This window comes from Oncorhynchus mykiss, chromosome 16 (assembly GCF_057628025.1).
Source record: "Oncorhynchus mykiss isolate SJ-2025 chromosome 16, ASM5762802v1, whole genome shotgun sequence".
NCBI lineage: Eukaryota > Metazoa > Chordata > Actinopteri > Salmoniformes > Salmonidae > Oncorhynchus > Oncorhynchus mykiss.
The window spans coordinates 41,351,519-41,376,309 of NC_143037.1; the positions used below are offsets into that span (position 1 = coordinate 41,351,519).

The 24,791-nt window shown below is 41.7% G+C and overlaps 1 protein-coding gene across 8 annotated transcripts; it reads left to right on the plus strand.

The window, feature by feature from the left end:
* The first annotated feature begins 606 nt into the window (after positions 1 to 606).
* larp4aa (La ribonucleoprotein 4Aa) lies at positions 607 to 20,837 on the plus strand. Of its 8 annotated transcripts, none has more exons than XM_021565777.3 (17): positions 607 to 2,451; positions 6,448 to 6,562; positions 7,293 to 7,460; positions 7,689 to 7,776; positions 8,055 to 8,191; positions 9,582 to 9,685; positions 9,953 to 10,063; positions 10,193 to 10,246; positions 10,411 to 10,617; positions 11,737 to 11,840; positions 12,354 to 12,395; positions 14,410 to 14,616; positions 15,497 to 15,548; positions 15,767 to 15,925; positions 16,127 to 16,299; positions 17,300 to 17,519; positions 17,701 to 20,837. In XM_021565777.3, exons 1-17 carry the CDS (start codon positions 2,335 to 2,337, stop codon positions 18,130 to 18,132), a joined length of 2,490 nt encoding a protein of 829 aa, XP_021421452.2. In that variant the 5' UTR covers positions 607 to 2,334; the 3' UTR covers positions 18,133 to 20,837. The 8 variants fall into 8 exon arrangements, with proteins under 8 accessions (XP_021421452.2, XP_021421453.2, XP_090058786.1 ...); XM_090202660.1 differs by having other exon boundaries at positions 1,885 to 2,451; positions 8,055 to 8,358; XM_021565779.3 differs by lacking the exon at positions 607 to 2,451 and adding an exon at positions 3,972 to 4,492.
* Positions 20,838 to 24,791: the final 3,954 nt, after the last annotated feature.

Here is a 24,791-nt window from a genome sequence, read left to right on the forward strand (position 1 = left end):
CAAATTTACCAATCCTGTGCAGGTGTTACACGTGGTCTGCCACTGTGAGGACGAAAAGCTGTCCATCCTGTCTCCCTGTACCGCTGTCTTAGGCGTCTCACAGTACGGATATTGCATTTTATTGCCCTGGCCACATGCCTCCTTGCAGCATGCCTAAGGCACGTTCACGCAGATGAGCAGGGACCCCGGGCGTCTTTCTTTTGGTGTTTTTCAGAGTCAGTAGAAAGGCCTCTTTAGTGTCTTAAGTTTTCATAACTGTGACCTTAATTGCCTACCTTCTGTAAGCTGTTAGTGTCTTAACGACATTTCCACATCGCTGCATGATTTTACAACTGCCCCATTGACGGGACGCCTATCCCTTAGAAACAGTGTTTAAACCCTTTACAATGAATATCTGTGAAGTTACTTGGATTTTTAAGAATTATCTTTGAAAGACAGGGTCCCGAAAAAGGGACATTTCTATGTACAGCACATAGACTCGGCACCGGTACTACCTGTATATAGCCATGTTGTTTTCTACTCCCTATATATAGCCATAAGATTTTTACATGTTATTTTTATTCGTTATTCACCGTTTCATTATTTCAATGTTTTATTTTATTTGTTGTCTTATCCTTAACTATGCATTGTTGAAAATAGACCTGTAATGAACCATTTCACTGTTAGTCTACACCTGTTGTCTACGAAGCATGTGATAAATAATATTTGAAATAGAGTGCCTCATCTGTTTCACCACGCTTGACACCAGGAATTTCCACTGCTCCATCTTCACCTCTACCCCAGTAATCATTCCTTTCATTGGTGCCCTCTTCTTGGGAGCAAAGCAAGTAACATCTCTTTTCCCCATTTGTGTGGTGCGGAGCATCCACCCCCTCTTGGTCACAAGACAACTTCAGGTTACCTTCACCCAACTCCTTTTCCCACCCACCCTGAAATCCCATATGGGTCTGACAAAAACTTTCCCCAAAAATGTCACTCCCACTGGACCAAATTCATCTTTATCCATTTGAGCGAGGCTTAGGCTCCAATATCTTCCCCACACCTGCCACCTCTGCTAATTCTCCCTAATTCTCTTCCATTTCAGAACTTGGTCTGGAGTACAGCTCACTCTGTATTTAACACCAATCTTCCTCAACACACCATATCCCTTGTTATTGCTCGCTTCATCGGATTCAAACTCAACATCTGCTTTCTTTACGCTCTTTATCTTCTTTTTCCACGGTACCTCCAAGTTCCCCGGTGGCACAACCCAGCCATAACCCAATATAAAGTGCATTCTTCGGATCTGACTCACTCTCATCCGTCATCTTTGACCACATGGCGCTTGGCTCGACTAAAAGTTCTGTCCACTGAAGTTGAACTTCATCAGAGTGACTTCCTTTCACTCACACGATATAAAGGCGATAATCATGATTCTATTGTTGATTATGGGTCCTCTCAAGGTCTCTTCATTGCCTTGCCACCCATGTAAATACCTGCTGACTTCTGTTAATATGCATTTAAATTTAATATGCATATTAAATTTCACCCAACTGTAAGACCAACACACCAGACTAATTATTAGAACCAGATGCGCTAGATTACTGTTGGAGCGAAAACGTACAGGACGGTGTAACGTTAACTCTCCATGGACAAGGTTGGAGCCCTGGTTTAGAAACGCTATTCTTAGCAAATAATTATCAAAAACTGCACCCCAGTTGCATTGGTAAGTAACTGCCCTTCTTGGATCAAACGTACGAAATTATTGTACAATAAATGGAAAGCTTTTTTTGTTTTTTTGTTTGTTTTTTAAGACATCCCTGCCTGACCAAGCTATTTGTTTTTAAGTTTGTCAACCGGAAACGGAAAGTACCACGAAAGTTCCTAAGGTCATTTCTAACTCGCAATGTGAGTTGGGACGGTGGCGGACTTCACTAATGTCTGCTTCTGCCTGCTCTTAGGAAGGTGCGTGCAGGGTGCGTGTCCCTAGTGTCCGCTTCGGTTGCCCGGGTAAGAATTCGCCTTTGACGCTTGAAAAAATGTGTGGGAAGAAACATTAGTGACAAAGGTGGTAAAAGTAGGTTCATGATCTGGTATAGTTTTCGTCTGTAGTATATTGTCGTGCGAGTTTGGTTCATACACGTTGATTCAACCCGGCTAGCTAGCTAAGTAGGATAGCTTACTTGCTAACCCTGCCTATTTAGTTAGCTTTAGGTGTTGGCTAAACATTTCTAGCACGAGATAAGCAGACTGATTGTAAGACAGTAAAACCAGTATTTTGAGAGACTAGGGGTGGCAAGCAGACCGGGGGGTTGGGAGGAAAACGACGGGGGAGACGTGAGCCAGGAGCGGCCGATGAGTTCGGACCAGGGCGGAGAGCCGCGGCTGCTGCAGGAGGAGGGTGATCCGGGACCGAAGACCTGTGTGGTGGACGACACACCACTTGGGATCGGGGGAGGGTCAGGCGGCATGGTGAGTAGCGGCCTCTACTCTTCCCAACTAGCTAAGCTAACGTCGCCTAGCCTACACACAACACACCATCTCCTAAGTCCCATTCCTACCACCATGATTTGTTGCCTGCCACTGCCTTTCCAAATAGGGTCATCATGCCTCAGTCATAGGTTCCTGAGGCCGATAATATTACCTACATTTGCAATGATTTCTGCTAACTACCAATCCGATTCATATCGATAACTTGGTTGAGATTATTTATAGTTAACGTTAGCTAGGTATGTTGCCATATGTTTGGCTGAATGATTTATTTGCTGTCTTTCAATAGCCCACACATTTGGTTTGCTAGGGTAAATCACCGTTGCAAACAATATTTTCCATTATCTTATTTTGCAAACAGAATAATATTGAGTAACTCAGTTAGCCAGCTAACGTTGGCTATCTAGCCAAGCGTTATCTGAAGCTTAGTTCAGCAATCTACTTTGGCAGCCATTTAATTTGCTAACCTAACTAGCAGTAGTAGCCTAGCTAGCTAATTTGGGAGTTTACCTAGTAATCAATATGCAGTGACAACTGTAATGCTCTTTAGTAGACTATCGATTGGAGACTGCGGGCAGGCGCACCGATGCTGTCAAACTATGCAGCCAAACCAGCAAGCAAATTCGCCGAATCAACGTTACCTAGCTAGCTAACATGCGTTGCAAATACCCGGCCTATGCAGCACAGTCGGTGTCAGATGACTATATAGAAACTGGGGCTACAGTAACGAGATGCAAGCTAGCACTGCAAGTATGTTGCTACAGATTAATTCGAGTTGCTTTGCTAGACAAAGGGACTGTATTGTGCACCGTGTAAGGTGTGCTCCTTAATATATCAAATTATTTTAAAACGACAATGTATACTGAGATGTGACAGCTGCTCTTGCCAGGAGTAACACTTAGACTAGTACGTTGGATAATTTTGTAGCAGGTGGTGACTAGGTACGACCCCTCAGTGGTAACGTTATGTGGCAGATTTTACTTATTTGATCTAAAGCTAGCTCTGTGGACTCTAAGGTGAAACAAGATGACGACCAATATCAAATGCTTCATATGTATGTAACAATGTTTAAGTACGTAGCTGGCATTGCCATTCATTAGCTAAGTATTTACTGATTTATGCTGTAGTTTATGTCAAGCTATGGGCCGTAGTATATATCTGTTTTCACAGTATTGTTTTTATTTATGGCATTGTTGCTTTAATGACACATGTAACTGACAAACTAAATTTGGCAAATTTTGTCTGTCATATCCAGTCAATGTAACTGACAGCTCTTGGGCGGCATGTAGCCTAGCAGTTAAGAGCATTGGGCCAGTAACCGAGCCGACAAGGTGAAAAATCCTTCGGTGTGCCTTTGAGCAAGGCACTTAACCATAATTGCTTCTGTTAGTCGCTCTGGATAAGAAAGTCTTCTGAATTACTCAAATGTAGCGCTAGCTACACCTTTTTGGATTAGTGCCAAGCCTCTAAAGCCCATCCACACCCGCTTTTAAAATGGTGTCATGTAACTGGGGATTGGGGATCCTCCCTAGACCGGACGAGATGCTCCTGTGAAGAATACTAATTTCCGAATTCCTATATTAAATTTTAGAACGTGGGGCGGGGGCGAGAGAAAGTGACACGTGCCTCAAGTATCCTCGGGAATGGTTAAGGGCTCAGTAGCAGGGGTAGCAGCAGCAACAAAATGTCATTATGTGTATCGCTTGTGTTTGAGATTGACGGTGCTGCCTGCCAACAGCGATTATGGGTTTGGGTTGGCGGTAAAGTGTACGGAAGAGAGCGCGCGCTCTGCTGAAACATGTCATGTGGGTCCATCTGCTAAGGATGTAGATGGAGTTCAATGAGAACCGCATGTTGATTTTTCGAAAACAATCGACTTTATGGGTAGTCTTTAATTTTTAAAAATTATTTTTAATAACTACTGTGAAGTATCTCAAGTGCTGCTTCTCACTCTTGTTCGCAATAGAAGATCATTGGCGTTTTAAACGTTTACCCACAAAGTACAACAATTGTTAATCTCGAGGTAAGCATCTTTATTTGATACAATGTAGACAACACGCTCGCGGTTGAAAATGGCTAACGTTAATAGTGGTTGGGGACAGCGCGCCATGCTTGCTTTGGCTTTCTTGGTCATAGTGGTTTATCGATCAGTGGTTCTTCTGAAAATAAAATGTAAAAATCGACCACGAATTCAATTTGGTTCCCAAAAGCTTAGTTAACTACTTGTTTATGAATCTTTCTGGTTTCGGTTTTGTGCTCATGGAAACAAATGTAATACATCTTCGAGGCGTTTGATATATTTGTATCAAGATTTATGTAATATATTTTTTGTTAAATATTTCTCCTGAATACGTTTAACATTTCTATCAGATTTACATTAGGGGATTATCCAATGTTATTACAGGGTAATTACAATTCATGTTCACATTACATGGTATTTACATGAACACTTAACTTTTGCATTGGACCTTAATCTCAATATCAAATCATTTCTGTACCTTACTGTGAATATTTTAAATTAAAATGGTCAAATGGAAACAAATGGCTTCTTAGCAGAGTCATTTTTCTAGTGGTGGAAAAGTACCCAATTGTCATACTTGAGTAACAGTAAAGATACCTTAATAGAAAATGACTCAAGTTAAAGTGAGTCACGCAGTAAAATAATACTACCGTATACTAAAAGTAATAAATAAAAAAAAATTGGTTTAAAATATACTTAAATATCAAAATAAAATACAATTGCTACAACTGCTAAAATATACTTTAGTATCAAACGGAAACGTATACATCATTTCAAATTCCTTATATTAAGCAAACCAGGCGGCACCATTTTCATGTTTTTTATTTATTTACATAGAACCAGCACACGTACACGCCGCTCCAACACACGTACATATTTACAAAGTATTTGTGTTTTGTGAGTCGGACAGATCAGAGGCAGTGGGGATGACCAGGGATATCCTCTTGATAAGTGTGTGAATTTGACAATTTTCTTGTCCTGCTAGCCATTCAAAATGTAACAAGTACTTTTGGGTGTCATGGAAAATGTATGGCGTGTAAAGTATATTTTCTTTAGGTATGTAGTGAAGTAAAAGTTGGCAATATAAGTAGTGAAGTACAGATATCCCCAAAAACTACTAAAGTACTTTACACCACTGAATTTTTCAAGCAATACATTTGCTCGGACAGTGAGTGTGGAGGGGAAACTGAAAACAATATGTTATTGAGAGAGGTTTGGGGATTATCTTATTGGTGGATAAACTAATTTACAGCAGGCCAAAATTCATTCACCACCACAACAGGCTCACATTTCAAGTGGCCTATTCATTCACCACCACAACAGGCTCACATTTCAAGTGGCCTTTTCAGTGCGAAGATAGATATATCCATCTCTAAATCACAGGAAAATTAAGTGCACAGGGCAGTTTTAAAGATTCAAAAATAAACTGGGAGAAAAATGTGGAGCACTGCCCCGGGACTGAGTCTGGGAAACCCTTACCAAAAACAAGTCTACCTAGTGTAAGAAGCTCAGACAAGTATATTTTTTTATCTTTTGAGTGGTTGTGTGCACAATCAAAATACAAATGTTATGCTGAGTGTAATTCCCTTGTTTTAGGATGGGCAAGAAAATTGCAATGTATTTGACATGGCAAGAAATAAAGACAGTGACCAGTATGATGGCACCAATTTTAGTGAACTATTTGCAAATAATTTACAGAAATTCATAGAGCAGATCAGCCTAGAGTGACAATATATCAGGGCGCGTTACCGCAACGCATTTCGACTTGAGTGTTCCTCAGGCAGCATGAAAAACGGAGACAATAGAAGTATGTCAGGATTGGGATTAATTCCATTTTGATTCAGTCTGTTTAGAAAGTAAACTGACGTTGCATAAAAAAATCCAAATGTTATTGTTTTTCAACCCTGAAGTGTATGATACTGTACTTTTAAGTGCATTTCCTCTCCCCCTGTTCCAAGGTCACCTCCAAGGGCGCCGGTCTGAACCCCAATGCCAAGGTGTGGCAGGTGTCTGTGGCCCCCGCTGAGGTCCCTCCTGACGGAGCACAGTGGCCCCCGGCTGATGTCACTGAGGGTGAGAAACGACACTTAACAACATATAATAATGTATGCCGTTTAGACTCTTTTAGCCAATGCACCTTAGAGTGAAGTGAGTGCATACATGTTTTTGGTTTCATACATATCTAGCACCATACCCAACACTGTACGGTTTACAACCGGGGGAGGACACAGACTCGGAATAACCTGGATGGGAGAGAGGGTACATCGGGTGTCATTTATAATCATTGATTGGCTATGCATAATATATTTCATAACACATTTCCAGATGCTCAAAGTGAATTTACATTGTAAGGAAAGCTCATCTTATCCACCACATCAATGAAATAACCCTTACTTGTCTCTGATGGGCTATTATGGCTGACAACAGAAGGAATATACCACAACCTATGCTGTACTATACATGACATCAATGCCACATATACTGAAATCTGTAGGCCTATTGTTATTGAGAACTCTCTTTATAAAACTGTGGGGCCAAGAGGGTGCAGTGGCACAGCAGCAACAGACATAGCCAGTCACAATATCCAAATTAGTTTACAAAATCTAAATGTTACAATTTATCACAAAGTTAAGAGTTTAACAATAATTTAAGACCCCTGTTCCACTGTTTCTATTTAAGTGCAGACATTTCGGCAGTGGAATTTCGAATAGGCTACTAATAGGTTCTTACAATTATCACACATCCTATTAACTGATGAATTGAACAATAAATGACACCGTGATGTACCCTCTCTCCCATCCAGGTTATTCCGAGTCTGTGTCCTCCCCCGGTTGTAAACCGTACAGTGTTGGTTTCACTATCCTGGAGGATAGCAGCTCCTTGGTAGCATCCACAGCTGAGATCACTGTGAACGGCATGGATCCCCCAGACCTGGGCTTCATCCCCACTGAGACCACTACCGGCACATCAGGTATGTAGCACAATTAACTAAACTACACTACCCATGATGCACCATATACAATAAAGATGGTTAAGATTAGTCAATCATAGCCACAAAGCTGCATGTTTCTCACTGACAAATTATAACACTTTTACAGATGCATTATTGCGGCAGACCTCTTCCAGATGTCTTTTCGGACCTCCAGGAGTTTTCTGACCTACCTTAGTACATGCTAATGAAACACATGTTGGTTTTCAGGGAAGACAAAGCTGACAGAGGAAAGGCCCCTCTCATCAGAGAACCTGAGAGACTCCCTCAAGAAAGAGCTGGAGTTCTGCTTCTCAAGGTTAGTACACGTGTTCTAGGTTAGGTCTTCTACCTCTAGGTGAGTGTAATTGTTCCTATGTTTGTAACTGGGAGATAGTACCTGAACTTGTCCAATAAAAAACATTTGTTTTGTAGTTGCAAATATTTTGCTACACTATGCCTTACTGAATGACCCATAGTCTGATGGGGCTTTGGCTATGTGATTATATATTAAGTTAATTCTTTAGGATAAATGTGTATGTTTGATAGCCAAGTATGTTTTATGATAATAACCTTTGACCCTCATTTGATGTCTAGGGAGAACCTGTCCAAGGACCTGTACCTGATGTCCCAGATGGACAGTGACCAGTTTGTCCCCATATGGACCATTGCCAGCATGGAGAGCATCAAGGCCCTCACTACTGACATGGAGCTCATTCTAGACATACTCCGATGTAAGGAACTATACCGTTGTTTTATTTGTCATTTTTGCTACTTTTGTGGAACTATGTACCCTGGTCCCAAATCTGTTTGTGTTTTCTTGCCAACTCCTATGGTCAATGTTGGACGGCACAAACAGCTCTGTGACCAGTCTAGGAACAAGTGGACTTGTGATTGAATGGTATTGATTATTCTTTTTAATTTTTTAAATGTTACGCACCAATGGCAATACTTTTTGGACAATGGAGTGGTATAACCCATACAATTATAGTTTGTTCAGTACCAGAAGTTTGGACACCAACTCATTCCAGGGTTTTATTTATTTTTACTATTTTCTATATTGTAGAATAATAGTGAAGACAACTGTGAATTTGCACATATAGAATCATGTAGTAACCAAAAAAGTGTTAAACAAGTCTAAATATATTTTAGATTCCTCAAAGTAGCCACCCTTTGCCTTGATGACATCTTTGCACACTTGTGGAATGTTTTCCCAACAGTCTTGAAGGAGCTCCCACATATGCTGAGCACTTGTTTGGCTGGTTTTCCTTCACTCTGCAGTCCAACTCATCCCAAACCATCTCAATTGGGTTGAGGTCAGGTGATTGTAGAGGCCAGGTCATCTGATGCATCACTCTACTTGGTCAAATAGGCCTTTCACAGCCAGGAGGTGTGTTGGTTCATTGTCCTGTTGAAAAACAAATCATAGTCCCACTTAGCGCAAACCAGATGGGATTGCGTTTCACTGCAGAATGCTGTGGTAGCCATGCTGGTTAAGTGTGCCTTGAATTCAAAATAAATCACTGACAGTGTCACCAGCAAAGCACTCACACACATCACACCTCCTCCATAGTTCACGGTGGGAACCACACATGCAGAGATCATCCGTTCACCTACTCTGCGTCTCACAAAGACATGGCGGTTTGACCATGAAGGTCTGATTCACGCAGTCTCCTCTGAACAGTTGATGTTGAGATGTGTCTGTTGAACTCTATTTGGGCTGCAATTTTTGGAGGCTGGGAACTTTAATGAACTTATCCTCTGCGGCAGAGGTAACTCTGGGTCTTCCTTTCCTTTGGTGGTCCTCATGATGGCCAGTTAATTGAATTGAAATGCATTCCAGGTGACTACCTCATTAAGCTGATTGAGATAATGCCAAGAGTGTGTCATCAAGGCAAAGGGTGGCTACTTAAGAGAATCTCAAATATAAAATATTTTAATTTAACACCTGTTTTGGTTACTACATGAGTCCATGTGTGTACATAGTGTTGCTGTCTTCTACAATGTAGATAACAGTCAAATATAAAGTGAAATCCTGGAATCAGTAGGCATCCAAACTTTTGACTGGTAATGTAGATGGATAGTGATGTAATTTGTGACCCTGATGTTTGTTCTTGTTCTCAGCCTCTCCAATGGTACAAGTGGATGAGAAAGGAGAGAAAGTGCGTCCTAATCACAAACGCTGCATCATCATCCTGAGGGAGGTTCCTGAGACAACACCTGTAGAGGTCAGACGACCGTGTTAAAACCAATATATTACCATGTTACTGCTGTGGTTACATTACTCTTACAACTAAAATACAATTTAACCCCCCACACACATACACACTTTATAACCAATATGCAATCATGTTACAACAATATTTGTAGCCAGTGTTATTATTGTAAATGACAAGGTGAATTGCTAGTAGTACTCCTATGTAAAAATGATGGCACATTTGCTATATTTGAGCAACAACTCACATACTCTTATCTTTTTTTTGTGTTCCCCTCAGGAAGTGGAGTCTCTCTTTAAAAATGACAACTGTCCAAAAGTGATTAGTGTGGAGTTTGCGCACAACAACAACTGGTACATCACATTCCAATCTGACACTGATGCTCAACAGGTAAGCTGGATCCGATTGGCGTATAAAGTAGTATTCAGGCTTCTAATTGGTGTAAGCATTTATCAGTCCCAGTTTTGTTGAGAAGACCTATGGAATTTCTGCATGTCTGTTGTCTTTCTCTCTGTTCAGGCACACCGATATCTAAGAGAAGAGGTGAAAACATTTCAGGGAAAACCTATCATGGTGAGTTACATAACACAATCAATCACTTGTAATTTAACACTGTCACTTTCCTTTATTAATCTCTCTTCCCTTCACAATCATATTGTGAAGCCAAAGACACATTTCCACATTTTGGTTCATTTCACAAGTTTTTAAAAATTTGATTTGATTTTTCTAACTTCCAGGCAAGGATAAAAGCCATCAACACGTTCTTTGCTAAGAATGGCTACCGTAGCATGGACAGCAGCATGTACGCTGCCCAGACCCAGTCCCAGTACAACCCTAACCTGTACATGCAGCACGTGTATAGCCCTCAGCAGCAGTACCCTCTCTATGGCATCGTACCACAGACCTGGACACCCTCTCCTACACCCTACTTCGAGACTCCTCTGGTGAACATCAACACTCAATATATTATCTTTATGGTGTTAATTGTGGTATAAATGTATAATATTCAAATTATTTGGAAGTTTCAGCAGACTATAAACCTTATCCTCGTAAATTGTGTCAACTGTAATTTCATTCGGGTAGTCTTATTGAGAAAATCCTACATGATAGAAGATATGTCTTCCTATTAACCTTTCTAGGGCTAGCGGAACCCCTCGACAACATTCTGCTGAAAAGGCAGAAAGGCGAAATTCAAAAATACTTTTTAGAAATATGGAACTTTCACACATTAACAAGTCCAATACAGCAAATGTAAGATTAACAAGATGTTTATCTACCCATCGTGTCCGATTTCAAAAATGCTTTACAGCATAAGCACATGTGATTATGTTTGGTCATAGCCAAGTCGAAAAAACAGACATTTTTCCAGACAAAGATAGGAGTCACAAAAAGCAGAAATATAGATGAAATGAATCACTAACCTTTGATCTTCATCATAGGACGTCATGTTACACAATACATGTATGTTTTGTTTGATAATGTGCATATTTATTTCAAAAAATCTCAGTTTACATTGGCACCTTACGTGCAATAATGTTTTGATTCCAAAACATTTGTGATTTTGCAGAAATACAAGTGTTATTCACAGAATTGATTAGACTTCTCCTTAATGCGACCGCTGTGTCAGATTTCAAAAACTGTACGGAAAAAGCTTAATCTGAGAACGGCGCTCAGAACCCAAAACAGCCAGAGGAATATCCGGCATTTTGGAGTCAACAAAGTTAAAAACAACACCATAAATGTTCACTTACCTTTGATCTTCATCAGAAGGCAGGAATCCCAGTTCAACAATAAATGCTGCCCCCTATCCCAAAAAGGTTAATGAAATTGAGAATGACAAAATATTATTGATATTTCTTGTTCAACAGTGACCTGTATAAATGTGATTTGTAAGGTGGAAACTTGTGTAATGACTAACTCTCCTGCACTACACTGCGACTGACCATGTGCTTCCAATCCCGCTGTGTGTGTGTCTCGGGGTTGGGATGATCATACAAAAAGGAAAAATTCAGTTTAAGAATATTGACAATTAAGTATTCTTCCTCCTTTTCCCACATCTCCAGGCACCATTTCCCAACAGTGGCTTTGTGAATGGATTCAGTTCTACTGGACACTACAAAACTGGCAACAACTCCCTGAATATGACTCGGCCCTATAATCGAAACCGGTACGTTGATCTTGTATTCTCTCTGAAGTGCCGTGAGTGGTTTCAAGTTGTCTTTCTGTGGGTGAAAATGCTTTAAACCCGTACATGCCAGTTTGTGGATAAACAATAGTAAAATTGGTAAATACTTTGTTACATTTTCTTCCTCCTTCGTAGAGTAAGGCTACAGCCGCACAGAAATTGTCTGGAAATTATGGCTTGAACCAGTTGTTTTTCAATTTGAGATTATCCATTCAAAAATGCACAATAGTCTCGCCTTTTTACTAATGCAGCTTGTCGGGAAAATGGTTTACTTGGATTGAACCTTTGACTGACAAAATCAGGCTATTGATTAATACAAATACAAAGTATTTCTTGTACATGCGTCTCTGTGGCCGTAGCCTAATGGCATATATCCTTACGTAAAACCACAGATTTTGCATTTCCATATTAATAGTGTATGAGTCTTATTGAATGAACCAGTCCAGGGTAAGGTTTTGAATTCACCACCTGTTCTCTTACTGTCTGTCCCTGCAGTGTACCCCTCTATTCAAGAAAGAATGTAATAAATGCCTTCAGGTACAGCCATTATACTGTATAACAGCTTCATCGCTTCCCCATCTCTTGCAATACCACTGACAGCTTTGTCAGTTCATAGCTGTTTTTAACAGTTTAGGTACTACTACACTGTTGGAGCTAGGAACACAAGCATTTCGCTACACCCGCAATAACGTCTGCTAAATATGCTACATCAAATTTGATTTTGATTGAACAGTTGAGTATTATCCCATGTCTTACTATACTAGTCTACAGCCAAATGACTAAATCTAAAACTGGTCTTCGCTCTGACAGCCAGTGCATAACAGTTCAGTTAATACTTTTAACATTGACATATATGAAGTCATTTAACAGCTTCTGTTTGCAAGATGTTTAGAAGAGTTAATAATTGGTGGTGTGAAAGAAAAGATGGCTTAATAGAAAATGACTCAAGTTAAAGTGAGACACCCAGTAAAATAGTACTTGAGTAAAAGTCTTAAGTATTTGGTTTTAAATATACTTGTGTCAAAAGTAAATGGCATTGCAAAAATGTACTTAAGTATCAAAAGTAAAGGTATAAACCATTTCAAATTCCTTATATTAAGCAAACCAGATGGCAAAATGTATTTTTTATTTATGGATAGCCAGCGGCGCACTCCAATACTCAGACAATTTACTGTTGTGTTCAGTAATGTGGTGTCGTAGCTCACTTGAGTATTGAACACTGTTTAAGGTTGTATGTGAACGGAGCTGTGAGGATTGGATGAGTGAGTTAACATTTTGATCTGAAGTAAAGAAGTTCAGTTTAATTGCACAGCAAGGCTGTGTGCATTTGTAACATTTACAAATGAAGCGTTTGTTTCGTGATTCCTCCAGATCAGAGGCAGCATGGATGTTCTCTTGATAAGTGTGTGAATTGGACCATTTTTTCCTGTCAAAATGTAATGATTGCTTTTGGGTGTCAGGGAAAATGTATATGAATGAAAAAGTACATTGTCTTTAGGTATGTAGTGGAGTGAAAGTTGGCAAAAATACAAATAGGTAGTTTATTGGGATATCTGTACTTTACTAAGTAGTACTTTAAAATATGTTTTACTTGACACCACTGGTTAATAACAGTTTTATAGGCTATAGCTCAGATAAGTTCTAACTATGACTTGGCTCCTATCCACAGTGATCTAGCTAGCTCTCCATTTTGTCATTTAACCGTTTCTCTCATCCTGACTAACCATTTTATTTATTTTCATTTATCTCTTAGTTTCATTATAAATGTTTCCGTAGTACAGCTGTACTTTGCTAATGTAGTCATGCTACCAAGAGGTGAGGGAAATTGCTGTTACCTAATCTGTTTCCTATGACTGTATAAATAAGACAGCTAGATACTGTAATGTGGAATGGAGATTTGGTCAGCCAAAAATGATTGACTGATAACTTTTCCTTTGCAAACTGCCATTTCAACCTGAATAAGAAATTACCTTATTTTAGCTGGTGAATTGGTACGGATTCCCACATTAACTTTGCAGGGTATTTTTTTTAATTGAGAAATGCGTCCACCACTTAACAAATGCATGTATTTCTTAAGCTCAGTAGTGGGCAGACGTAATGATTGGCTTATTATTTTGTACTCTTGTGTCATGTACAACCCTGACACTGGTTGGACCTGATGACACATTGATGTGCATAGAGGGAATACAGTCTTTGGAGAGAATGGGTCTCTCTTGTTTCTCCTCCTGTGCTCACCCCTAACCACTCCTCTCCCGCCAAAACCCTGAATCTCCGCACCTGTCCCGACAAGTTCAAAGATTGATATCTGAAGTTCTTTTAAGCATGAGCTTGAAAAAACAAATGCATGAATTCAAAGGGTGGTGCGGTGTTTGTAATACTCTTGCAAAGTTAATTTCAACCGACATTTGTCTTCTAGTTTTCTTTGCACATCAGTTGCATGTTGGCGTATATATCATCAAATGTAGGCCTAGCTGCTGCATGCTATTTGTATCCCCACCACGTCCCAGTTGTGCCAAGATTAGCCTCTGTAACCCTGGGTCGTATTTATTAGGGCACACGTGAAGCCTCAGGTGGGGAGACCAGGCGAAGTGGCTTCTGTTCCCCTGGAGAGCTTGACTGGCATGAGGAGTCCCCAGCCCCCCACCACTGGCCCTGGACCTCTGCAGACCCAGACACCTCCAGACCTGACCTCAGCCTTCCCCCTCATCTCCACCTCCTCGGACCTCAACGATGACGGCAGCATGGCTGGACGCGGAAGGTGAGTCTGACACTTAAGAACTTTTTTTTATTCATAAAGGTCTCTCGGGGGGCCTCCCGATTGGCGCAGCAGTTTTAAGCCACTGCATCGCAACACTTGAGGTGTCACTACAGACGCAGGTTCGATCCCAGGCTGTGTCACAGCCGGCCGTGACCGGAACACACATTTGGCCCAGCATCGTCTGGTTTAGGGAAGGGTTTGGCCGGCCGGAATTTCCTTGTTCCATCGCAATCTAGCAACTCCTTGTGGCGGGCCAGACGCTTGCAAGCTGACTTTGGTTGCCAGCTGGACGGTGTTTCCTCCGACACATTGGTGCTTCTGAGTTAAGCAAGCAGTGTGTCAAGAAGCAGTGCAGCTTGGCAGGGTTGTGTTTCGGAGGACGCGTGGCTTTCGACCTTCGCCTCTTCTGAGTCCATAGGGGACCTGCAGTGATGTGACAGGACTGTAAATACCAATTTGGATATCACAAAAAGGGGGTGAAAGTTAAAAAAATATATATGTATCTCGATCCAGTATTCTGACAGAGCACAGTGAGGTCCTCAGGGATGGTATTATCCCCCTAATGGAACAATGACATTCTGTTTTTGAAGTGGTGAATTCTTCCAGGTCATCTCATCAGACCTAGTGATGACAACTTGATGCGCAGGAGGGGAAAGCAGGCTGTGGAGTGTGACTGGCTTTGGGTCTTTTCCCTTCTCTCCTCCTCGTCCTCTACCTACGCTCCCCCTCTCCCCTAAGCTATGATCCTCCACACCTGTCCCGATGAGCGCTAAGATTATGAGATCTGAAGGTCTGATGGAGAATGTTAAGTCAGATAACAGAACACTTGTGTACTAGTTTCTGAACCACTTTTAAAAACCTTTTCTGTCCTTGATTACAGAAGGACTACATATAGAGGCACAAGAAGGAGGAGAGAGGATGAGCGGATTACGGTACCGTTACAAAACGAATGACAGTTACTATGTGGATTTAGTTGGCTTTTGCATAATAGATTTAATCTGGACCGAACCGGTTATCAACGCAACTGTCTTGCCTTGTTTTTCTGGTTTGCATGTCTTTTTGTTTGTTTGTTAAGCTTATTTTGTTATTATGTACATTTTGAGTTTGTATGGTGCAAAATGTAAATGTTATCTCTTTGTTTTCCCCCCAGAGGCCCATACCCCTGGCTGAGGTAAAGGTGCCGGTCCCTAAGTTTGACCTGGCCGCTACTAACTTCCCCCCGCTGCCGGGCTGTGTAGCCAGTACACAGGGAGAGCCCCTACTGGAGAACAGGATGTCAGACGTGGTGCGAGGACTGAACAGAGACAAGGTTAAGACAGGATCCCTATGGTTAACTACCACACTCCTATCACTTCATTTTGGGCAGAATCCTAACTTGAGATGCATATGATCAACTCAGACTTTTGCTTAAACCACAAACTGGAGTTTTACATGCAGATCTCAAGTTAGTTTTGGGTGTTGTTTTTTTCGCTCATATGCTGACTTCAGTCTTTCCTTACTCTCTCTACAGACGCCGGAACAAGTAAACAAGGAATCCAGCAAGGAAGTGGGTGCCGGACCAGTCCCAGCCCTGACCCCAGCCCCAGGACATGAGGAGGCAGTGTGTGTCTCTAATCTTGCTCAGCTTGCAGCCAAACCTGCTGTACTCCCCCACGGAACCCCCATCCATGTACCTGCCCCCAGGTAAGGGAAAATAGGCTGAAGTTTGTACATTATTATTCAGAGGGTTAGTGTAATATCACTCTCTTTGTGTATAGAGACTTAACTTCTTGCGGATCAGTGGGATGCTAGTGTCCCATTTCGACAACTTCCGGTGAAATTGCAGAGCGCCAAATTTAAATTACTATAAATATTCAACTTTCATGAAATCACAAGTGCAATACATCAAAATAAAGCTTAATTTGTTGTTAATCCAGCTACCGTGTCAGATTTCAAAAAGGCTTTACTGCAAAAGCAAACCATGTGATTATCTGAGGGCAGCGCCCAGCGCACACATGCGTAGCAAACCATTTTCAACAAGGGATTTGTGACACGAAAGTCAGAAATAGTGATATAATATAACAAGTCAATCAACATTTATAATCAAACCTTAGGTACCCTAATACTCAAATAAACGTTAAAATTTAAGACGGAGAATCGTTATTGTCTTTACTGGAGAAAAATACCAAAGAACACGCTCTCATTCACGCACTTGGAAACACTACAGACAAAATGGGAGCCACCTAGAAAAACTACAATTTCTGTCAAATTTTTCCCAAAACCAGCCTGAAACTCTTTCTAAAGACTTCTAGTGGAAGCCCTAGGAACTGCAATCGGGCATGATTTCGCCCTACTATAAAAGTGGCAGCCATTGAAATCAGTGGTAGGATTATTTTTTTGGGGGGGTGATATGCCCTCTGGGTTTCACCTGCCGTTTCAGTTCTGTTATACTCAGACATTAAAATTGCTAGATCACTGGGTAGCATCAAGTCAATGAGCTGTAAAGCTAATGTCACAGATGAATTCTAGAGACTTGCCTTGTTAATTAGTGATCTGCCAATAAAGTTGTGCTGAATTGACTAGAATCGTCAATAAATAGAGCTCAAAGAAGCATACAAAGGTCTGCCTCAGTCATAATGGCATTAAAACTAACTTTGGGTCAAATGGGGCTTTCCTTTCCTTCCTGATTTTTGTTCTTCTGTAGTGTACCCCATCAGGAGAAGAAGTGGGAGAAGGTGGAGAGGGTAGCAGAGGCCCCAGCCCCCAAAGTAACCCCACCCACACCTGCTCCCTGTGCAGCCAACCCACCCGGAGTCCCCTCCACACCGCCAGCTATGCCTGGCCCCAAGCCTCAACCCAGCACAGTGTCCTCCACTCCAGCTACACCCAGCACCCCAGCCACCACCGCTACCCCTGCATCAGTGGTGAGGCACCAAAGATAATCCTGTACCTCTAATCTAGCCATTTAGAGATGATTGCTTTGTTTTACATTGGGATTGCTTCTTAATTTTATGAAACGTAATTGGTTTCCGTTCTCTACCTGAACTCTTAGATCTACATCTGTTCCTCTGAACTCATTGTTCCTTTTTTCTGGCTCTTGTTCAGGAGCCCCGTAAGCTTAGCTATGCCGAGGTGTGCCAGCGAGCCCCCCCTCCGGCCCCCCCAGCCTCAGCCTCCCCTTCCACGCTAGCCCAGCCTCTGCGTGAGCTGCGTGTCAATAAGGTAGAGGAGCCAAGCTCCAGCTCTACCACCAGCTCGGGCGACCGCCCAAGGGGAGACCGGCTGGACAAAGCCCAGGACAGGGATGGTGGCTGGGAGTGCAAGGAGGCCCGTCCCCGTGATCGTGACCATCGAGACCGGGACTCCCGGGATGGAGGCTACTACCGCAGCAACGGGTCCTCCAGACAGGGAGGCTACGGGGGCCTCAAGTTCCGTGAACAGAGACGGGGCCCCCAACCAGCCTGCCGCAGCTCCCCCCAAGGAGGCCCCCGACACACCGGCAAAGAGCAGAACATCCCCCCGGTATCGCCAAAGTAAAACTTCCGGTATGAATAACGAAAACAAACAAAAAAGTATGAAATATATACGTGGATATAAATATATAAAAAATGAAATGCATATAAAAGCAACAATCTTAACGGTAGCCGCCTCCTGTCTGCCTCCTGGAGCATTGTCCCAAAGAAAGGAAAAAAAGCTTTGTGAAATGACAATGAAATGAAAATGGAAGCCTGGGGACATCCAGGAGAAAGTAGGGCAAAAAAGAAACTGCGTAAGAAGTGTGAACTTTCACAGTGATTTTTAAAAAGGAAAAATCTCAATTAGGCCTCGTAAACAAATGTATTCACAGAATTTAAAATCAGTGATTTTAAAATCAATGTGCTTTCTTTGGAGGTCCGTTTCATTTTCTTCTCTGAGGAGAGGTGGGACATTTGGGCCCTGTATTAAGGCCCTCTACCATTTTTGATTTTAAAGAATAGATGTTGGTCTACAAGAAACATATGCACTAAAGAACATACATGCATACATGTCGTGTACACATACAAAGATATCACTAACAACGCAGTGACGACGAGACATCTTATTATTATTTTTTTCTTCTGAGCATAGGTTTGGCAAGGATGAATGACTGTAGATGAGCTGGGTTGATTAATTAAGATGTCTGTTAATGCATTGACTGCTGCTAAGCAAACAGATTGGGGCAGAGTGCTTCAGTTCAGTTTGCTGTTGCACTGATTCTCATGGAATGAACGAGCAGCTCATTGTGATTCTAACATTCTAGAATCGGAATCGATGACCTGAAATTAGGCTGTTAGAGATGATCCTCTGTTTATTAATTGAAAATAAAAAATATATAATTTGAGGCTTGGTAATTATTGTCTCAACTATGTTATCTGTATAAAGGTCAACAAAATTATCGGTAACAATCAAGCTACAGTTTTATGTCGGTGGTTTTTGCCCAGAGCTGGAAGGCTCTTGTTTGCGGAAGGAAGGGTGAATTATTATTATTATTATTATTATATATTTTTTAAAGCTGAAATCCACACTGGGTAGGAGCAGCGCAGCGCGCGGTCCGACTCGCAGATCGCAGTCTCCTGGTCCGACTCGCAGATCGCAGTCTCCTGGTCCAATGCTGTTTATTTGAAGTTCTTTAATCTATTTTTATCTTTATTTCCTGATTTGTCTGGATTTCCCGTCTTCTAACGGATTCAGATCATACATACTGATAATCAGTCAGGCTCTCTGTTTACAACTTACTATTCACAATGGGATTGTAGCTTAGTTAGGCTATTTTTATGGAAACCTAGGGAATAGATATGTTGATGTAGCCTGGGTGCCAGTCTGTTTCGGCTCTCTTGCCCTAACTCCTTATGTAATTGTCATGTTTGGCTTAACAATGACAACAATGGTGTTGGCAAGGGCACGAACAGATCTGAGACCAGGCTTAGGTCGATGCAGTCAAACCTGACTGCCTGTGCTTAGGTTGAAGAGTTGACCGGAATGGTCTTGGCAAGATCTTGTTTTCTCCACAGGATATTCAGGTTTAGCAACACATTCTGTGTATTGTAAATATAAATAAATGATGGTATAGCAATATCATTCAGAAGTAGGCTGAATGCTGTTAGCTGAGAGTGATTTAGCTAGCTTATATAATACATTTGGCAGCGAAGTAAAGGGGTTAAACGATATCAGACCATTTCTATGTGCTATGTGCCAGCTGCCTACGATCCTAGTTGACTTGGTAGAGTAAAAGCTTTGGAATGTGTCCCAAGTGGCATCCTATTACCTATAAAGTGCACTAATTTTGACTAGGGCCCTGGTTAAATGTATTGCATTATATAGGTAATAGGGTGCCATTTGGGACGCACAAGAGTTGAATCGTTCGTCAAGGTTTGCTAGGTAATGTAGTCCTTTGGGGGAACTTTGTCCCAGTTAAACTGAACATTTAGACCTGTAGAGGTGTAGTTGCCTATGCTATATCATATTATTAACCCTTCACTTGAGTTGTGTGTGGGAGAATGTATTTGTTCTAGTGCTGAATTTCCAGAGAAGGGGAGGCTGGCATTTGTCAGACTGGTATCTGTCCACCACTGCAGATGTTGTGCTTTTTAGGGTGAGTTTGCTGTTTTCCAATTTGATTAAAACGAAGACCGAAATTTGACTTGGGTATTTGCAGTTTGGACTTACTGGACGTTATTTGCTTTTTACATTTTATTTATTTTAATCGTACTGTGCAACGCTTTTTCCAATCTTGGTAGGCTGGTTTCCCCAAAGTTGTGTGTGTGAACTCGCATTGGCAAAGAATCACGCATTTGACATATTGTTTGAGATTTCAACTGAGAGAAATACTTGATGCATTGACTTGGGGTTTAGTAATGTAGTTCTAAATGATTTAAACAATCACCGAGGCTTTTTCTTTATTTTATTTTTTATTTTTTTCAATTTCATGAGTTTTGAGCAGCTAGTGATCTAGTGTAATGAAATAAATGCACTTGTTAAAAAATTAAAAAAAAAACAAATCTTACTGTTTAAGTAATGTGAAATCATTTTAGAAGCATATGGTAATGGCATTGAGGTAGACAGGCTTGTGAAAATCTGCAGGAATAGCTTTTTTCTCATGCTTGGCATTTTTATTTTTTTGGTTTGAGGTGGCAACGAAATATGACAATGGATCAATTAAGTGTTTGAGACACAATTCTCAAACTGTATGAAATGTCACAAAAAAATAAATTATTTTGATTTGGCTTTTGAGTTCTGACTTTTTTTGTTTGAAAGTACACTGAACAAAAAATATAAACGCAGCATTTAAAGTGTTGTTTTCATGAGCTGATAAATCCCAGAAATGTTCTTTCTGCACAAAAAGCGTGTTTCTCTCAAATTATGTGCACAGATTTATTAACATCCCTATCAGTGAGTTTCTCCTTTGCCAAAATAATCCAGCCACCTGACAGGTGTGGCATATCACGAAGCTGATTAAACAGCATGAGGTGCACCTAGTGCAGGGGACAATTAGTCCACTTTAAAATGTGTAGTTTTGCCACACAAAATGCTACTGATGTCTCAGGTTTTGAGGGGGCATGCTGACTGCAGGAATGTCCACCAGAGCTGTTGCCAGATAATTTCATGTTTATTTCTCTACCATAAGCTGCCTCCAACGTTGTTTTAGAGAATTTGTCAGGAATTCCAACCCAGCCTCGCAATCGCAGACCACTTGTAACCACACCAGCCCAGGACCTCCACATCCGGCTTCTTCACCTGCGGGATCGTATGAGACCAGCCACCTGGACAACTGATGAAACCGGGAAGAATTTCTGTCTGTAATGCCCTTTTGTGGTGAAAAATACATTCTAATTGGCTCCCCAGTGGGTAAGCCTATCCCCTTCCAGGACCACCCACGGCTGCACCCCTGCCCAGTTGTGTGAAATCCATAGATTGGGCCTAATTTATTTCAATTGACTGATTTCCTTTTATGAATTGTAACTCTGTTAAAATTGTTGCATGTTGGGTTTATATTTTTGTTCAGTATACAAAATTAAAAGTTGTACCCCTTGTTTAGTATTATTGCAATCTTTGTAATACACCTAGTGACATCGAGAATTTTGCCTTTTGGCATTGTAGCGAATGGTGGGGCAGGAATATAACTTGTGTCACTGGCGTGAAAGGCAAGTACCCTACGCATCGTACCAATAGGGTTAACCCATTTGCTGGTAATTGTATCATGGCTCATATAGCAAGGTTTGCTACACTGCACCCTCTGTACTTCAAGGCGCATCCCTGTGCTTCGACAACTGAGCCCCCTAGCACGTCCGAGCCGTGCTTTTCGATGACCGCCATCCCACTTCTGAAACCAATGTAGCAGGACAAGGAAGTGAAACCGGGTCACTGGCGTGAAAGGCAAACACCATATGCATCATGCCAATAGGGTTAACCCACTTGGTAGGCATAGTATTATTACATTTAAGTATTTTGGCAGACACTCTTATCCAGGGCAATTTATAGCAGAAATCAGGGTTAAATGCCTTGCTCAAGGGAACATAGATTTTTCACATAGTCAGCTAGGAGATTCAAACCAGCAACCTTTTGGTTACTTGCCCAATGCTCTTAACCCGGGTGGCTACCTGCCACCCTAATCATGGCTCAAATAGCAATGATTGTGACAGTATAATGATTTTGGAATGACAGTCACAGGGACTAGGGTTTGAGTTCCAGTCAGAGTACCCCCACCCCCTAATCCAATATATTGTTGGAGAGCACCATTGAAAGCATGTCCCAGCCAAGTTTTAGTCACAGTATTTTTGTTACACAAGCGGTGTTTCTGTCAGGTTTCTGTACTGCACATGTGACAGAGTATGCAAAACAAATGCAACCGATTTGATACAAATCATCAAGATATCATTCAGTCAGGTAGGCCTACTTTCCAGTCAGTGTTTAATTTGGTAATTTTTTGGTGGAGACTGATGAAAAAGTAATTTTCAACGGATTTTATGGAGCCGATAGGCTATTAGGAACACCTGCTCTTTCCATGACAGACTGATCAGGTGAATCCAGGTGAACACTATGATCCCTTCTCCATGTCACCTGTTAAATCCACCTCAGTCAGTGTAGATGAAGGGGAGGAGACAGAACCTGGGGGGTACTAAACTAACATTTGGAATTGTTTTAAGATAGTCATACCATGGATCATTTAGCTATTTTTCGAAACCCTTTAGGCATAATTAACATATTTGATAAAATATTGACGTTGGCCTTTACTACTATAGCACATAGTGAATAACGCATTCATAAATGGCAAAAAGGACAGTCAAAAATAAATCAAATACGGTTTTGAGGAGTGTCTTAGAAATACTAAGAGATGGCAGACTTCTTTAACCCCTTATTTTTGCTGGCACACAACCTCCATACTTCTGTTCGTTTGTATGGGTTACCTTCAGACGAGTCCCGTGACACTGGTGGGGGTGGTAGGGCAAAACGGAGAACACCATAGTGAGAGTCTCCCCTTTCCATATTAGTTTTGTTGTGGCCAAATGCGTTCGGACTCTACAGACGTTTTCGTGAGAAGACCGATTTTCTGATGTAGCTCGGCCTTCCACCACAGGCCGATTTTAGCCCTATTCTCACGGGACTAGTATTACCAGAGAACTTTGATTATATAATTACTACCCCAGAATGCCCGTTATTCCAGAGGGTTTTTTACAAACTGCCCTCCGTAATTATACATTTTTGTTCAATCAATTGACAGCTATGACGAAAGCCTGGAGTGTTTTTTTTTTTATAGGCTTGAAAATATATACGTTTTTGAAAGAAAAGCAGTTTTTGTCCATTTTTTTTAAATAACATCAAAGTAATCAATCACAGTGTAGACATTGTTAATGTTTTAAATGACTATTGTAGCTAACAGCTCCGCCCCCCCCCCCCCCCCCCGCAGCTACTCGACCAAGCCTCCCCAGCTTCTCCTTTACCCAAATCCAGATAGCAGATGTTCTGAAAGAGCTGCAAAACCTGGACCCGTACAAATCAGCTGGTCTTGACAATCTGGACCCTCTATTTCTGAAACTATCCGCCGCCATTGTCGCAACCCCTATTACCAGCCTGTTCAACCTCTCTTTCATATCGTCTGAGATCCCCAAGGATTGGAAAGCTGCCGCAGTCATCCCCCTCTTCAAAGGGGGAGACACCCTGGACCCAAACTGTTACAGACCTATATCCATCCTGCCCTGCCTATCTAAGGTCTTCGAAAGCCAAGCCAGATCACTGACCATCTCGAATCCCACCGTACCTTTTCCGCTGTGCAATCTGGTTTCCGAGCCGGTCACTGGTGCACCTCAGCCACGCTCAAGGTACTAAACGATATCATAACCGCTATCGATAAAATACAGTGCTGTGCAGCCGTCTTCATCGACCTGGCCAAGGCTTTCGACTCTGTCAATCATCATATTCTTATCGGCAGACTCAGTAGCCTCGGTTTTTCTAATGACTGCCTTGCCTGGTTCACCAACTACTTTGCAGACAGAGTTCAGTGTGTCAAATCGGAGGGCATGTTGTCCGGTCCTCTGGCAGTCTCTATGGGGGTGCCACAGGGTTCAATTCTCGGGCCGACTCTTTTCTCTGTATATATCAATGATGTTGCTCTTGCTGTGGGCGATTCCCTGATCCACCTCTACGCAGACGACACCATTCTGTATACTTCCGGCCCTTCCTTGGAGACTGTGCTATCTAACCTCCAAACAAGCTTCAACGCCATACAACACTCCTACCGTGGCCTCCAACTGCTCTTAAACGCTAGTAAAACCAAATGCATGCTTTTCAACCGTTCGCTGCCTGCACCCGCACGCCCGACTAGCATCACCACCCTGGATGGTTCCGACCTAGAATATGTGGACATCTATAAGTACCTAGGTGTCTGGCTAGACTATAAACTCTCCTTCCAGACTCATATCAAACATCTCCAATCTAAAATCAAATCTAGAGTCGGCTTTCTATTCCGCAACAAAGCCTCCTTCACTCACGCCGCCAAACTTACCCTAGTAAAACTGACTATCCTACCGATCCTCGACTTCGGTGATGTCATCTACAAAATAGCTTCCAATACCATACTCAGCAAACTGGATGCAGTTTATCACAGTGCTATCTGTTTTGTTACTAAAGCACCTTATACCACCCACCACTGCGACCTGTATGCTCTAGTCGGCTGGTGCTCA